Source organism: Mixophyes fleayi, chromosome 1 (assembly GCF_038048845.1).
Source record: "Mixophyes fleayi isolate aMixFle1 chromosome 1, aMixFle1.hap1, whole genome shotgun sequence".
Classification (NCBI taxonomy): Eukaryota; Metazoa; Chordata; class Amphibia; order Anura; family Limnodynastidae; genus Mixophyes; species Mixophyes fleayi.
In genome coordinates, this window is record NC_134402.1 from 138,402,023 (window position 1) to 138,420,574 (window position 18,552).

An 18,552-nucleotide genomic window follows, 5' to 3' on the forward strand; every position below is an offset into this window, starting at 1 on the left:
CTGTATTTAACTTATGTGCAAAACAGAACACTCATTTGCACCCCTTGCAATGTAACATGGTTTTGTCCAGGAGACTGAAATAAGAATCCTCTTCATTTTAGATCCTTAATGAATCAGGCCCCTGGTTATCAAGATCATTGTTCATGCACCCATGTGCTGTGGACAATGAATGCAGTGCACATATAAACATATATGTGCTTGTACATTTGTATATAGGTTAGTTTTAGCTTACTCAAAAGGCTGCCTATCTGGTGTGATTTATAGTGGAGCTACAGCAATGATTTCATAAAAGTAGTTCTCAAGCTTAATAGTGGCATTATATACCTAGGACATCATTCTCCAGACAACTGTATTTTAAGATACCGTATATACTCGAGTATAAGCCACCCCGAATATAAGCCGAGGACCGCAGAAAACTGGGAAAACTCATTGACTCGAGTATAAGCCGAGGGGGGGGGGGGGGGGGTAGGGGCTTTTTCAGCATAGAAAATGTGCAGAAAATCTCGGCTTATACACGAGTATATACGGTAAGTAACTCAAGCAGGTGAATTTATGGATTGTCTTCCCTATGTCGCAGATGCAGGCACACATCCTCTAAGCCAACCCCAATGTGATGGTAAGTGTTTACCAAGTAACCCCTAAAGTATGTTTGTTTGTACTTAGTGACTCTTAGGTGTGCTCACTAGCCTGAGTTACTCAAGCCACTTCTTGTGCATTTTCTGATTAGTTTTGCATTTTATATTCAAATAAATGGAATGTTTTTTTCTACTCTATATTTAACAAACTGGAATACACTTGAAATACTTGGGGCTCAAGTACCACAGGTTGAGAACCTAGGCTCTAAGCATCCGTTATGTTGAAGTGGTACAAAATAAACAGGGTTACATTCCATCTCAGGCCACGCATAGACATCTAATGGAGAAATACATACAAATGAATAAATCATGTGGCAACGTTTCTAAACACAGCAATGCCAGCCTGGAAAGTCAATCACTGTCTCTGGGCCTGGAACAGCTGGGAAAGACCCAGGAGAGAATTATATGTGAATGAAGTTAAACTATAACAGTAACTCAAGAATAATCTACAAAACAGAACTTTTTCCCAAAATGAAATAAACCCTAATTAAATCAGTTATTTCTTTTCCACGGTTACAGGAACACATATGCACCCAAAGAAACATTTTTGACAGTTTCTCCAACAATAATAAGCTCTGTGCTACAATCTGCCACTCTGTATACTTTACTTTCTAGAAACAACACCAAATCCTGGATTTACAGTAATGCATACATACTGTCAGCCAAACTTAAAGGGACTCCATGCTAAAAAAAAAATTACTTATTTTGGAAATATGTTTTGTAGATTTCTTTCACAAAAAACAAAACAAAAAATAAAGTATTTATCATTGTTTTTAGAGAAAAGTTATTTTCACAAAGTAAAAAGAAAATAATGTGGAAGCAAAGCATATATGCAGAACGATAATAATATAAATCACTACTTAAAAAGCTGCACTAGTGTAATGAAACAGACACAAAAATTATAGGCTGTGTAAAGAAATGGGGCTGCCTCTCCTGTCACTCAGGACAGTGGTATGTCATTCATAGGTGAAGTAAAGAAATATAAAGGGATATGACAGAAAGAATATCTACAATAAGTGTAAACACAAAAAAACCCCAGTCTACTTTCCTTAACATGTTAGTTGTTGCTAATCAAGCCATTAAATACTTTACATTCACAGTAGCTTTGTTTATTGCATCCCAAATACCTTGTTTACAATTTTCAATGAAAGTCAAAAGGTTCAACTAATACTTAAACAGCATATTTTGTCAGACCCCGAGTGCCTTAATTACCAGTACGATGTATGTCTATTAAATAATGAGACTGTGATTCCACCTAGTAAACAAAACAGGCATACGTAGTACCCTTGAACCTGTCTGAACCTGCATGACAAGCTGCAACACTCTATGGGGGGTATTCAATTGTTAGCGTTAACGGGAAAAAACGAGCGCTCAAAAAATATTACCGTTTATACGGTAATATTGTGCGTGAAAAGCGTAAATACGGTAGTTTACTCGCGGAATTTCAGCTGCCCGCTCAGGGAGCGGCGAGCTGAAATTTCGCGAGTAATTACTGTATTAACGCTAAGATTTTTTGAGCGCTCGTTTTTCCCCCTTAACGCTAACAATTGAATACCCCCCTATGACGTTCAGTTGATTGTGAGTCGCCATTTAGTTTTGTTTTGTTTTCTGTAGAGTGCCGAAAGAAATGCTAAGTTTAAAAGTTGAACGTGTCGATTTGAAATTTTTAGTAACATTGCACAAAACACCAACAGAATGTTTTCAAATGCTTACTACGGCCTATGGGAATGACTGCCTGTCTCGTGCACGGGTGTTTGAGGCACAAAAGATTTAGCAAAGGACGTGAGAATGTCGAAGATGATGAATGCCCTAGACAACCTTGCACTTCGAGAACCGAAGAAAATGTAGAAAAAAATCAGTCAGACTGTTCGAAAAGACCACCGACTCAGTGTTCGAATGATAGCTGAATCTGTGAACATTGACAAAGACACTGTATGCAAAATTTTGCGTGAGAATCTTAACATGATGAAAGTTTGTGCAAAGATGGTCCCAAGGGTTCTCACACCAGAGCAAAAAGAACGTTGCAAGGAATGTTGTGTTGACATTCTGCAGCAACTTGACACAGATCCAAAACCTGTTTCATAAAGTAATCACTTGTGATGAGACCTGGATCTTGCAGTACGATCCTGAAACCAAAAGACAGTCAATGCACTGGAAAACACTGTCATCACCAAAAATGAAAAAAGCTTGTCAAAGAAAGTCAAAATTCAAAGCAATGCTCATTGTTTTTTTCGATATTAAGGGTATAATTTTGGAAGAATGGGTTCCAGAAGACACAACAGTTAATCAGCATTATTATAAGGAAGTTTTGAAAAAGCTGAGAGAAAGAGTCAGAAAGAAACGTCCGCAACTGTGGAAATAAGGTTTTCTTCTTCACCAGGACAATGCGCCTGCTCACACAGCACATTCTGTGAAGCCGTTTTTGACGGACAAACACATTACTACACTTGAACATCCTCCATATTCGCCCGATTTAGCACCTTGCGATTTTTATCTTTTCCCAAAAGTTAAATCAGTGCTTAAAGGGACACATTTTGAGTCAGTTGATGCTGTAAAGAAGAAAACGGCTATGTTGAAACAAGTGACAGAAATTGATTCGCTCCATGCCTTCGACCAGTGGAAAACAAGACTACAGCGATGAATTAGTGCAAATGGGGAGTATATTGAAGGGGACAAACATTAAATTTGTAATACTAATAAATAAAGGTAAGTTATTTAATCAGTCTCGCTATTTAATAGTCATACCTCGTATATGTATACCAGTGTTTATCAATATGGGAGCAGTTCAGTACTGGGATAGCAAACATTAAAATGACTGACATATTACAATTTATAAGAATGTTTTATCTAATGTGCAAGAGGTAAATTCATAATGTTAGCTTGGAAATCCTACTGTAACCCCCTTTTTATTCCAGGAAATTTCTGTGGCTTTTCAATCAACTTGTTCCCAAACCTGATAAGCAAATACAAAATGTGTAGTCAATTTTAGTGCTAATCAAAGTAAACAAACCCAGGTGTTTCCAACATTAACCACAAAGTTATAGCAAAATAAACAGTGTGTCAGGAAAGCAGCCAACCAACATTCAAGGAACTTAAGGTTGGCACCTTCACAGAGAAGTACCATAGTACCACAGGAAAACCCTGCAGTGTGATTTACAGTTCAACTAAACATAGTATCAGCATGTCAAATTATAGTTTTGTTTATTCCACCTAGATGTCTCTTAACAACCCACAGAAGTTCATGAGAGAAATAGCATTATTTTCTTGCCTCAATATTAACATAAAATCAGTAATGTTTCATCATAGAATTAGTAGTGTCAGAGTATATTACTGTATTCAATATTGTATAAAATGTTAATAATAATAATAATAATAATGATATTATTCGTCTTCTGCTAGCTGTGAGGTCTGCATTTGTGAAACGGGTGGGTACTGAACAGCACAAACTAGTGAAGAGGAGCGTATTACTATTGCAGGAGGCAGTGACCTACCCACTCCTGTGCTGTTAGGGAGGACAGGGCTACATGTGACGGGGAGTGGAATAATGTGACAAAGGGAATGGAGGTAAGCAGGAAGCCACACAGTCCGTAATAGAAGGAGCAAAATCCCCCAAAGCACAGTGTAATGAGGGGCTCCTGTCAAATTGCTACAAAAAGTTTGTGGTATCAAAATTAATTAAAATCACCTCTATGTGAAATAAGGTTTACCCATCCACATCCTATCAGTTCACTATGAGCCAGTGGCATCACCGAGACAAAATGCAAAGTCTGATAAGTGCAAATTACAGGTGGCGCGACACATTGTTTGCCTTAGTATCTGGTGGTCACGTTTACATAAAGTACAAAAGATCCAAGATGGTGGTTCTTCTGCAGTTGGAGAACCCCTGTATTAGTGTGGATTCTCTCAGACCTGCAATTAAATCTAAGACTAGCTCACATTTGATCCTCATGAGTGAATAACAGTCGAAGTTGGTTCAATAATGCAGTGAAACAGGGAATAAACAGCTGGATTCGTGCATGCTATGGAAAAGATTACAACTAAAATACATTTTAAAAAAATACATGGCAACCCAGCAGTTATTATTCATGATTTTGTTCAAAGCCTGGCTCTGTACTCTGCAATCAATGCCAGCATGCTATTGTGATTAAATGACTTAAAAGTTTTTTTTTCTTACAACTTTATACGCACACGAAATGTATGAGCCACTCTGACAAAGCATAGTTGAGTATTACCCATATGCTGTCAACACCTCATTATTTTGTGCTTTATTTTTCTATCTTTTGTATCACAGGCTTATTTAGCTACATGCTATCTGATATCAAGGGAACAGAAGCAATATTGTCTCTGATCACAAAAGCTGAAATGCCTGTAACTCCCACACTTTAAACATCACATCTAACCTAATGATCCGGTTTCGTGACATTAATGAGTTTGACATTTATTTTAAAAACATGTGTTTAAGTCAAGTTTCACAGCTCATATAAACACAACACTATATAGTGAAACGCTAAATAGCCTAGAACTGTAGATGGTCACGGATGAATGCCTTGGAATTGGGTGGGCTACAGCTCATCTACAGACTTAACATGTTTTACACTCAACACAAACATGGATAACCAGTACTACTCGTATATTAAAAACAGGTGCGGCACACTGTTTCATTTAAATTGTGTTTTCTGGTCATGAAACTGTATGGAGATCATTGCAGGATTTGTTTATGCTTGTAAAACTATGTTTATGAGTAAATATGCTGATTGCATCAACACATAAGCAATGAGTAGCTAATAAAAATTTTGGGCACAGGTTATGTGTTTCTGTAAAAAAAACATACAAAAATATATGGTTTAGGACTGTGGTCTGTTTTAGAGGAAAATAATCCCCTGTACATAAGACCAGATTTTTTTTTAATGTTTTTTGAATATGTATTTAAACATATTGGTATACATCATTCTGCAGTGTTAACTGATAAACGTAAAGATTTTTGGATTTATTAATATCAGCAGGAGCTGCCACTACACTACTACTGATAATGTAAAATTAAAAAGAGTGTGGACTCCAATGGAATGGAATTCTTGATTAGCTTCACTAATACCGCTTTCATACTGCTGCCCCGGCAATATCCCGGTTATATGAACCCAGGATATTGCTGGGGGACAAGGCTCCCAGACAGGCAAATTACCGGGTGGACCAGGTTCACACTGAACCCGGGCACACCTGGGTCTGAAAAAAAAAAAAGAGAATAAAAAGTCCTCTTAATACCTTAGTATTTCCTCCACGCTGACTGTCCGGCAGGTTACATGAAGAAATTACGCCATTCCTATTGGACACGGAGAAAATTATGCATTTAAAGTGGCAATAGCGGATGCTATGCCTGTATAATGTAATCCAGGCGTAGGGTCCTCTATTTTTAAATGCATAACTTTGTCCCCGGCCAATAGGAATGGAGCAATTTCTTCATATAACCTGCAGGAAAGCCAGCGTGGAGGAAATACTAAATGTAAGAGGTAACTAAATGTTATTCCTTTTTTTTTTTTTCAGGTCAGTATGAAAGGGGTATAATACCGCTTTCATACTGCCGCTCCGGCAATATCCCGGGACATTTCCGGGGAACAGAGGCTCCCACGGAGACCCTGTTCATACTGGACATGGGTCTGCCCGGGTCTCCATGGCAACATCACAAGAGGAGCTCTGATTGGCTCCTCTTGTGATGTGTGTTTTTTTTTTCCAACTTTATAATTGTGTTTGGTGAGACCCAAGTTTAAAAACCCGGGTCTCACCATTCATAGCACAGGCGACCCGGGTTGGACCTGGGAATTACCCCACCAAAATTCCCGGGTCTAAATTCCCGGTTTTCAAACCCGGGATTTTTCACTAACACCATTCATACTGCACCTAAACCTGGGTCGTCTAGGCTTGCCCCGGCAGAAACCCGAGTTTTTCATGCAGTATGAATGGGGTATAAGTGAAGAACGCATTTGTCAGCCAACGCAGCATCCTTGTTTTACTGAATGGAAAACTATCAAAATAATGCAAATATAACGTCTAGTATGCGTATATAACATCTAGTATACAGTAGAATTTCCATGGCACTCTTAACTTTATAGAAATGCTCACTTAGTTAAAAATGTTCCTGATTAACAGCTTTGTTAGAACTGTCAGCAGTAAATACTAAGACGCACACAAAGTTTAAACATCAGAAAACATATTATAATAAACTACATATTTAAAAAATATGTAGAATACAAATCAAAAACACATGTTTTTCCAAATATTCTTTTTCATTTTAAATGTTCATTGGAAGAAAAACTACCATCAAGTGTAATATGTAAAAGTAGATGTAACTGAACTTTAATTGTAAAACAAAAAAGACTAATATTTACTAGATTACTTGTTATGATAATACTTCTTTTATAATTTTGCAAACCATTGTTGCTACTGCCCTCCATGAAGTAGTTAAAGATTATTGTCCGCCACACACATAGAATGATGTCCTATCTCCTGCTGGCAGTGTGTTGCTGATTGACAACATACTGCACGTACGATGAGTCTGACTCAGTAGGAATTAGGAGAGCATCCGCAGACAGCGAAAGACATTTGGGTACTCTCCTGCTGAGATAGACGTTTCTCATACAGAGAGCGTATTGTCCATCAAAAGGGTTGGAGCGAGGACTGCCACCCCTGACCACGGCATATGACAGGGGAAGCAAGTAATATTTTCCATTCATGGTTAACTTCTTTACTTCCTTTCAAAAAAAAATGTTTTGATTGAGTTATCCCTTAAGTCAGTCACTGCAAACAAGTAGTAAACTAAAGAGGAGACCAACAATAAAACACTAAACATAATCAGTTTTATCTGATGAAATAAATAGCAAGTTTCATTTATATTACAATTTTTATTACCGAACAAGGGAAAAAATGCTGCCCATGGCAACGTGAATCGGTACTACAAACCAACAGTTAAGTTATCGCACATGTCTTGTGTGCATGGAGTTTATGAATGGCATTAAGAGAGACCTGAAAAAGCTTCCTTAGTTAAGAAAAAACAAAAACAGAAATCTAGCAATAAAGTAAATGTAAAAAAACTGCACTGGAATTAAAACAGCTTGCAGGAGATTTGGGCAAGAAACAATAGTCAGTGTGTATTTACAGCGCACTTTTCACAGATGAATAATCTCTGTGTTCTCCACGGTTTAATCTGCTTTCATTAGGCTATGACTTCAGCTCAATAATACCATGTGAGTAATGACAAGTAGGCATGTACCAAAAATCTGTACATCACCTTGCTTATGACTCTGTAACTGTATCAAACCATATATGCTTTGTGGTTGCCCCCTTTTTATTTTTTTAAGTGTAACTAAGGGAAAGCTCACATAACGGATTTACTTTTATGCTAACGTAATATATATATATATATATATTTTAATTTATATATGCTAACAGAAGAAAGCATTATATATATAAAAAATTGTACTTAGGCAATAATTCTTGGATTAACGGAAAGAAAAATGTTAAAATGTGATAAGGCCACAGATAAATAGCACTGGTTATGAAGGAGTTAAGTACCAGGCATAAAGATATTCAGAGAAACATACAGTTGCAAACTGCTGCTATAGATAAAAAGGACACTTACATTTATCAACAGTAACTTGTCTGCAGAGGGATTTTTCCCACAGAAGCCGGAAATCTAAAAGCATAGACCATAAAAGTTTCACTTTTCAGTTTACCAATCTCTCCAAATACTTACACAGCTGCCAACACACTGCTTTGGCCAATGTTGGGGAGCAGTAGATGTTTGTACTCCAATGACATTATTACCCTGGTGTCTGGAGTAGAATACTGGTCCAGAGATGTATGAAGCTCGGGTGCCAGATTCTATATCCCATGTGAACACATTCTCATGTAACTTTTGGGAATCATATTATAGAGTAAATTTTAGTCTTTCCATTGAAATAAAATGTCCACATACATGTACTTAGGCTGAGCTGCAGCAGACAGAAATGTTATAAGTTATAAAAGGCAGAATTTCACCCACAAGACCAAGTACAACACATTCAGTCATTTGAACTCTATTGGGCCTTATTTGGCAAAACCATGTTGTACTGCAGGGAGAGGGGGCAAACTTAAAACGTGTGGAAAGAGTTGGGAGGGGCGCGTCCTAGCTGAACTCTAAATTGCAGTGTAACAATAAAGCAGTCCAGTATTTGTGTGCTACATGCAAAAGCAGCATTTTCCCCAAATGCAAAAAAAAAAAAAGGCATTTGCACCTCTTGCAGTGCAGCATGGTTTGCCCAGAAGCAAATTTGCTCTATTTAGTCGCTTCATGTGAACAAAAGCACCAATGAGAGCAGCAGTCTAAATGCCACTTATAATCCATGCAAAGGATGAACTAATCACACAGAAATCAAAGGGTTCCAGGAATTTCTCTATTGATCCTACCTATCCTCATTTTCTTCAAGTTGGCTCAACAAACTTTGACAGGGGTAGACCTCTGATCTTCTCACTACTATCCAATCAGCAGTGAATAATCTAACCATGTGACTCACTGAGCGCTGTCAACAAGGAGTCGTAATCACTAAGATTCAAATATCGCTTTTGACCTACATATTTTTATTATCCGCTACACTGAACAGCACTAACTTAGCAACATTATGAGAGGGGAATTCAATTGCAGGCCATGTGCTGCCAGACATCACCGCGATGTCCGACTGCACATATTACCAGCCATTATGTTAGGGAATCTCCGCTCAGTTTCTCTCACACCTGGAGAATCCACCCAGAACATGTGTGCCCGGAATGTCCACAGCGAACTAAATCTTCGCCATAGTCTCTAATTGCACCTTAAGAGGAAAATTCAGCATGATGTTTCTATGGAAGTTCCACAGAAAATGAGTGGAGATTCCCTACCGTGATGGGCGGCAATGTGTGCAGCGGACATCGCGGTGACGTCCATCACCACATCACCGGAAACTAAATTCCCCTTTCATCTGTCACACACTAAGCAGAAATGTAATCCATCCAACACACCATGCAGCTTGTGAGCTATGGCTCCATTGGTTGCAATTATCAAGATAAGTTATCTGATGTCCTTTAGAAGATGTGAACTCTGCACAAGTCATCACTTAAGCTGGGTACACACTACACTGTTTTCGGCCAATAATCGGCTCAAACAGCCGACATACGACCGCTCGTTCAAAAGTCGGGTCAGTGTGTGTAGTGACACGATGGTCGAAAGTCTGCCCAAATGGCTGATTATCGCCTCATTTGGTTGGTCGTACCGTTTAATATTTTGGTTCCAATCTCGTTTCCGCTGTGTAGTGTGTATAAACTTCCGACCGATCCACAACAGTGAGTACGAAATTACAATCATTGCTCACGACAACATGGCTGTAAAAAGTCGCTAAAGGGACGTCCGCTCTTCCCTTTATCGTCCTAAACAAGGCTAGTGTGTATGCAGTCCAAGGACCGAGCAATCGGACAATCGATCGCATGTAAAATCGCTCAGCATAAAAAGTTGGTCAAAATTTCTGTAGTGTCTACCCAGCTTAACACAGGTAATTTAGCCTTGAGTCTTCAGCTAACAAAAATCATGCCCGGGCTCACCACTGTTTACAACCATATTTCATCACATCATAGTGGTAGGAGCTACATCCCAGTTAGTCATATCCCATATATATAATGATACAATATGAATATATTTTTGTCATTGTTACAGTACAAGTCAACAAAGAATTAAGGGAAAACATAGAAATAAACACTATGTATTGTGCCCATGATCCGTCATCTGTTTTCTGTCAAAGATCTACATTTTATAAAATCGACATATCCCTCACTAATACATGGTAAGCCCTGTAGTCAGTAACCTCTTTTAAAGAGAAACTAAATGCTTAACATATGCTGTATTTAAGTAACTCTTCTTGAGATAAAGGTGTAGCTTGTTAGGGGTGCTGACTATATAACAATGATCCAACAACACAAAAGAAATAACTATGCACTGTAATAACCACTAAAGAACACAAAAGATTCCTTCATTCTGACATCTGTCTCCAACTAGTAGTGAGAGAGCCATACATCAGGACAAAATAAATCCAAGGAGCCAGGTAGACAATGTGCCCTAAAAAATTACAGTTAATGTCTAATTGTTTCTGTTATGCCAAAAAATGGACATCTTCACTTGCTCTTTAAAGAACCAGCTGGCTCCTAGATATAACTGACTGGCTCCTGTATTATATATTAAACTGTCCTCTAGACACCCCAAGAATAGAGTCATGGCCAAAAGTTTTGAGAATGACACAAGTATTGGTTTTCACAAAGTTTTCTGCTTTAGTGTTTTTAGACCGTTTTGTCAGATGTTGCTATGGTATACTAAAGTAAAATTACAAACATTTCATAAGTGTCCAAGGATTAAATTGACAATTACATTACGTTTATGCAAAGAGTCAATATTTGCAGTGTTTATAATTATTTTGAAAGACCTCTGCAATTCGCTCTGGCATGCTGTCAATCAACTTCTGGGCCACATACTGACTGATGGCCGCCCATTCTTGCCTAATCAATGCTTGGAGTTTGTCAGAATTTGTGAGTTTTTGTTTGTCTACCCGCCACGAGGATTGACCACAAGTTCTCAATGGGATTAAGGTCTGGGGAGTCTCCTGACCATGGACCCAAAATTTCGATGTTTTCATCCCCGAGCCACTTAGATATCACTTTTGCCTTATGGAAAGGTGCTCCATCATGCTGGAAAAGGCATTGTTCATCACCAAACTGTTCTTGGATTGTTGAAAGAAGTTGCTCTTGGAGGATGTTTTGGTACCATTCTTTATTCATGGATGTGTTCTTAGGCAAAATTGTAAGTGATCCCACTCCCTTGGCTGAGAAGCAACCCCACACATGAATGGTGTCAGGGTGCTTTAATGTTGGCATGACACAGCGTTCACCTTTCCTTCTCCGGACAAGCATTTTTCCAGATACCCCAAACAATCTGAAAGGGGATTCATCAGAGAAAATTACTTTACCCCAGTCCAATCCCTGTACCTTTTGCAGTATATCCGTCTGTCCCTGATGTTTTTCCTGGAGAGAAGTGGCTTCTTTGCTGGTCTTCTTAACACCAGGCCGTCCTTCAAATGTCTTCGCTCACTGTGCATGCAGGTGCACTCACACTTGCCTGCTGCCATTCCTGAGCAAGCACTGCGCTGGTGGTGCCCCGATCCCACAACTGAATCAACTTTAGGAGACGATCCTGGCACTGTGAAGCCCTTTTTGTGCAAAGCAATGATGACTGCATGTGTTTCCTTGCAGGTAACCATGGTTAACAGAGGAAGAACAATGATTTCAAGCATCAAACTCCTTTTAAAGCATCCAGTCGGTTATTTTAACTCAATTAGCCTAACAGAGTGATCTCCAGCCTTGTCCTCGTCAACACTCTCACCTGTGTTAACAAGAGAATCACTGACCTGATGTCAGCTGGTGCTTTTGTGGCAGGGCTGAAATGCAGTGGAAATGATTTTGGGATAAAGTTCATTGTCATGCAAAGAGGGGCTTTGAAATTAATTGCAATTCATATGATCATGATATTCTGGAGTACATGCAAATTGCCATCATAAAAACTGAGGCAGCAGAGTTTGTGAAAAATAATATTTGTGTCATTCTCAAAACCTTTGGCCATGACTGTAAGTCTATCTATCAACGAAAATTTTGTAAAGCGTAAACATGACATAGAGATCTCTTTGGTGTTGTATTCCTAGATCACTTATAATTAACTGCTTGCACCATTAAGCCAGTGCTAGTATTAACCAACTGAAAGGACTGGAAAGACTTCCTTGTGACTGTAATATAGTCAAGTAGTCAAAAAAACCTAATTGGGTAGGGAAAGTGTACAGTAATGTAATTAAAGACTTGAATTTAAATTGAATTGTGGAAAACTTTTACACCGCAATAATTTTCCATCGCTTGAAGGTTAAGGTACAGTGAAGAATTGTCAGCTGTGGTAAATCATTAGTGACGCATATGTTCTGTAGCATAGAAAGTCATAAAGAACAAACATATAAAGGCAAATAAACATTAACTTATATAGGATTTGGTTTGTCACAAATTACATATGGCACACAAACCAGAAGCAAAAAAAACAAATGCTGTCACAGACAAATGCATTTATAACAGATGTGATTTGCTGACAGAAATCATGTGTGTACCTTTGGCATTATAGAAACTATAGATTGGACTTAAATTTCATACCGCACAACATAATAATACATATTCTACTGTCATGCCCCTCCCTCCAGTCTTTTTTGCTAGGGCTATTCTGTTCCTCTTACAGCCCAAACCAAAAACCAATTAGGGAAGAAAGGGCAGGGGTGAACAGGAGGACAAATCACAAGCCATTCACTTTCTCCTGTCTACTGCCATTTAAAGGTGAACTCAATTGATTTGCCGATTCTGTATTACAGAAAACGCAGAGCCCCGTGGAAAAACGGCTACATGCAGCCCCTAGGACTCTAGCTAGGGGAAAAGCATGTTAGTCAAGTATTTTATGTAGTTGGCAGTTTATCTTTATGCCTCACTTTCTATATAAATCGAACATCTAAAACACCTTAGTGTTCAGAATTTCCATAGTTGGGAGCCTTTGCAATTTTTAAAGCTACATTTGTCCTGATTTCCTCACCAAAAGCTGAATGACAGCAGGTACTTAGTTTATTCATCGATATTTCTTCTTCTTAGCAATAATGAGGAAACAACTTTGATTTTTTAAAAACAAAAATATCCTTATGTTAGATGTATAAAAAAGTATTACACTGTTTAAGGACAGCAATAAAATTAAATTTATTAACTTACACTATGTATTTCCCATTAAAGAGGACCTGGCACTATATCGAAAACGCTTTATTAGAAGCTGCAAGAATTCTAAAATAATAGCAAATCATGCCTATTTACATGCCTCAGAGGAATGCTTCGAAAGACTCTGTGTGCAGCATCAGTCGACAAACTTAAAGCAATCAACAAGCAATTTTCTTTAATAAAAGCTAAGCGGATTTGTTGTATGAACAATCAGTTACCTACCCAGCTACTAAAATCTCATGTATGCGCCAAAACCATTGCCCAAGCCTGACGCCTCTCTGTGAATTGTTGTGTCATTGCTATGTGCTTGTACGTCACCACTACCTACACAGAAATGACCTCAACAAGTGAAAAGTGCCAAGTTAACAATTGCTTCCTGCAAAGAGGTTGAAGGGGGGGATCTGACAATACTCTGTCACAGCAATAACGCCAGTGTTGTATTACTAGTGACATAGCTTGCCACCTTATCAATATTGTGTAAATCTGACCAGACTATAGCACTACAATAAAAGCACATTTTTGGTGCATAGTGTTACATAACTTGGGGGAAAAGGTGGAAAAAAGGGACATGGTGTTATACAATTTGTGAAGGTATTAGTGCATGTGCCCCCATGTCATTTAGCCCTGCTGCTCCTTGCTCCACAGATATACATGCCAATTTACTGCTTCACAGCAATTAGAAACTGCTTACCTGGTCTTTCTCTGGGGGCACCACTATAAGGTGACATCAGCAGCTGACAGAACTGCCCACAGCCAATGGTGTGATGCAGACTTAGTGGGTAAAGCAAAACTTTTTCTTTTTTTTTTAATTTAAAAGTTCAAATTGTAAATTCCCTTGTATTCATGCATACATTATTATGGAACTATAGCGCTGCTCAGTGCTGTATCAGATTTTTATTTTCAGGTCAAATTAAAAGGGTAAAAATATTCTCTGAACATGTATAGGCTGAGTAATAACAAGGAAGGATGAACTGAGACAACGGATTAGTAAACATGATGGACAGTAGTTAAAACTGTTTTTGGCACGATTTGTATTATTTGTAGGAAAGCAAAATTCACCAGAATGACAGAATGGGAAGCAAAAAACTACTTGAAAATCAATGGTATAGCACTGCATGTTTATTAATCTGACACTGACAGCTAGAACATAACAATGGTGAAAACAAATTAAGCAAGATAAGGTCGGGGTGAATTTAAAATATATTTATTTTAAATCAACTGCTTTAACCTGTCTTGTGTTCTCGAAGAAAATCAATTAGGATTGAATTGATCGATGGGATCAATACCCATTGTTTATACTTTTATTTTGAGGTTTCAATACATTCTTTAAATAACTTTTTTGACATGCTGGTCTGCCTGCTGCATGGAATCCTGGCGAGTCTGATTCTATTTTTTGGGTTATGCACAGCAATACATCTTTTCTTGATACATTTTGAGAGAAACCCTGCCATTTGACAGACACACACACATTTTATGTACACAAACACATTACAGTCCCTAAATAATGTCCCTCTCACAAGTGTAGTCTTCCACCTCTTCTTGCTTCCAAAATTTGATCAGATAATCACCTCATCTATGGAAGTTTAACCCTTAATGCATTGTGCACTTGGCATAGTCCTGACCACATCCTCCTCCATATGTCTTTCATACCTAAGCATGCGGCACTGTCCACTTATCCCCGTATATGAGCCTAGCACTGTCCACTTATCCCCGCATATGAGCCTAGCACCCACCGTCCACTTCATCTGTACACGAATTCCTGGTCTAACGATACCCGCTTATAAAACACACCCAGGCAGTCCCTGTGATTATTATTTTCGTTTGATTAACACTACACGACAAAATGTGTCCTTACCGCTTCCTGTGGCTTTCCTGCGGGGCAGTCGCTGGGCAGTGACGTCACAGATCACGTGACTTGGGCTCAGTTGGCTGAGGACACGGGTCCCGTCCTGTGTATAGACATGTAGGTGGATTACTACACATTATCCCGGATTTTCACTTCCTCGCATAATCAACTGCAAAATGTACATGGATGAGGCGGCGTAGTGAATTGTGCATGTAATTTTCAACTGCATTAACGGTATATCACGTTATGCACTGTTGCTATAGACAATTTTATGAGGCTACTCAGCTTTTTTTGATCACTTTTCTTAGGTTAATCTTTTCTCAAAATTGAGGCTAATAAAATATTTTATAGGAGTATAATTGTGATGTGAAGTATATCTTTTGAACCAGCATATACAGAGGCATCAACCTGGGAGGTTGACACTTGGGAAGACGTTTGCGGCACAGACAGTCTCGGGCAAGGTTTGAAGTAGACTTCGGGCCTGATTCATTAAGGAACTTAAATGAAGAGGTATCTTATTTCAGTCTCCTGGACAAAACCATGTTACAATGCAAGGGGTGCAAACTAGTCTTCTGTTTTGCACATAAGTTAAATACTGTTTTTTCATGTAGCACACAAATATCAACTTTACATTTCAGTGTACAAAAAAAGCTGTCAAGTATTTGTGTGCTACATGAAAAAACAGTCAGTCATTTAAGATCCTTAATAAATCAGGCCCTTCGTTTTTATACAGCCATTGAAAGTATGTCAAACTGATTTCAGAAAGCTATAATGAAATACAACGCAGAGCCAATTTAGATTATTGTACAAGAGCATTATAGTAACATATACACTAAAAATATTTCAAGGGAACTCTATACAATGCAGAAAGCTTATTCATGAATAGAGTGCATTTTACTGGCCACCAAACAATACAGACCTTATTTGGGAAATCACTAAAGCACAGGTCCCAGATTCTCTGGTAGGTATGCAATGTAGACCCCAGATAATGGCTATATAATTTACCAGATCTCTAATAGGTACAATGCAGACCTCAGTTATCTAATGGCTATATAATTCTTCAGATCTGGTAGCTACTAAATGCTAATCCTAGTTCTCTGGTGGATATAAAGTGCAGGCCCCATATCTAAGATGGCTATCCATACCCCAGATCTTAAGTTTCTACATAGATCTAAATTTGGGGTTCTCCCCAATGTTCTGAATTGTGGCTCTGCAGTGTTCTTGTTTGTACCAACTAAGCTGTCATAACCACTGAACTGCCCCTGGTACTCGACTGGTACTTTCTTATGGGTATTTCAGCCTTCCAGCACAGACGTCGCTTTACTTCAATTAAGGATAAGGGAGTGTCACTCCGGCTAATGAAGTAGATGTGAATAGGAGAAATTTAGCACAGTCTCCTGAAATATGGGAGATGGGGAGGAATGTAAAATGGGTTTGACAGGCTTGCTTGACCTTTTAGTTCTATGTAAAACTGTCTATGCTTTGACAATTAGTGAAGGTACTGGATTGGGAACTAGGGACAGGTACCACTGTTAACTGCCACTGCATTAGTCCATGGTAAGGGAGAATTGTGTTAAGTCAGAAGAACCCAGGTCCGTAACTAGGGCTGTGCGACAGGGGCGACAGCCCAGGGCGCAACGCTGAAGTGGGTGCAATTTAGGAATATTTTAGGTTAATTTGGTTAAAATTGAGGGCTAGGGTGGCGGCATGTCTTTCTTGCCCCAGGCGCTAGAATTATAAGTTACGTCTCTGGAAGAACCATTTCATGTATTTGGACTTTTATTCCTATTATGAGGTAAGCCTGCTGATCGTATGTTTGAGGGCCAAATTATAATAACGAAGATAATATCTTAAAACAATATGGCACCTTAAACAAGTATAACTGCAAATGTGTACAGAATGCATGCTCTAAGTGTATATAAACCATACGTGGATATCTTTTTAATTTGTCTCTCCTTCATTCCATATTTTGATAGGTGGTAGGACATAGAGCAAGGGTTGTCCAAAAATAGACATAATTAAATGTCATAAAATAATTCCCTTTCACCTTAAATAAATTCCATGTTTGTTGTTCGGTTTCTAGTCACTAATACTGTTGCCATGTACACCTGTCCATGCAGTCAATTGTTTCAAGCAGTTTTCCTTTACAATTGACCTTTCAACCCAATCTTCGTTTCTCGAAGACTGGAATATAAAATATTCATGGAAAAATCTTCTTAATCCCTGCGTCTATTACATATCGTGCTGCAATCTGCTGTAATATCACATAACATCAGTACAGCAAAAGCTACTTTCTGGCTGTACTACAGCAGAATCACGATGTCCGTACATCTGCAGTCAGTGCCGGCTTTGTCTGATCCTCCTTATTCCCACTACTAGGCATCAGTTTCCTGACAGCACAAACCATGCATTCCACTGTGCCGGAAACCTCCATGTTTATGTCCTGTATTCCGCGTTGTCGCCGAGCTATGACGTTCCTGTCATGTGACAGTGGCTCTGTCAGTGGAGAAGCCTGTTTATGTCCAGTGCTGTGCGATACACTGAGCTAAGCTGCAGGGAGGGAGAAGCTGAGCCCGTCTCAAGGAAGATTACGGGGTGAGACAGGGTGGGAAGGCTTCAGTCTGGTTATTCAGCAAGCACTGTACATCTGCCAGCATGCAGTAGGAGCCATTGCATATGTCCACATATCATTCTGACACTACAGTTACTCCAACCATTCATTATTGAACACTGGTATTGTATTAGTTAAGAATTAAATGACGGTGAAATACAGTGATCTTATGAACAAACGTCATGAGTATGTAGTTCTTATAAATTGTTTGCTAATATTCTCAGAAGATGATGATCTAATGTGTAATTGTATCTAAATAAAGGTGAAGTTTGTGAATTTGTTTTGCAAAGACTTTTAAATAGTGTTTGCACATGTTACTGTGCAGGTAAACTTCGGAGGTAGCGCTTTATGACAGTAAAAATGTATTTGTTTTTTTAAAAGAGAGTAACTTGTATGGACGGATTTACATAATTTAGAGAACTGATTTGCAGTTTCATTTGCAGAACGGTATACTTTAGTCATAAATATTTGAATACAGTTTTCAGGACCACTTTAGGGATTGGAAGGTGTATCTATCATTGTCCCATTCAGTGCACTAGATGCACCGTTCCATAACAAACTCGACAGGACCAGCAAGGATATTGCTAATCCTGAGAAATATGAGAGCAAGAGAGGTGTTACTGTGTAGT

General features: G+C 38.6%; 2 protein-coding genes across 7 annotated transcripts in view; one reads left to right on the top strand and one right to left on the bottom strand.

Annotated features, from left to right (window-relative positions):
• The window catches only part of AIMP1 (aminoacyl tRNA synthetase complex interacting multifunctional protein 1), a 47,488-nt gene extending 32,085 nt beyond the window's left edge, over window positions 1-15,403 (bottom strand). The window contains exons 1-2 of one of the 4 annotated variants that reach the window (XM_075200775.1): window positions 15,322-15,358; window positions 8,266-8,319 (exon numbers count right to left, since the gene is read on the bottom strand). In XM_075200775.1, coding sequence (XP_075056876.1) covers window positions 8,266-8,267 — 2 coding nt within the window. In that variant the 5' untranslated portion in view covers window positions 8,268-8,319; window positions 15,322-15,358. Of the gene's footprint in view, window positions 1-8,265; window positions 8,320-15,199; window positions 15,294-15,321 lie in introns of those variants that run through there. The other 3 variants (XM_075200778.1, XM_075200783.1, XM_075200790.1) reach the window with 3 other exon arrangements.
• Window positions 15,404-17,812: 2,409 nt separating this feature from the next.
• Window positions 17,813-18,552, top strand: part of TBCK (TBC1 domain containing kinase) — a 214,011-nt gene continuing 213,271 nt past the window's right edge. For all 3 annotated transcript variants that reach the window (XM_075200804.1, XM_075200818.1, XM_075200825.1), the window contains exon 1: window positions 17,813-17,907. The gene's annotated coding sequence lies outside the window, so the exon portion shown is untranslated. The remainder of the gene's footprint in view (window positions 17,908-18,552) is intronic.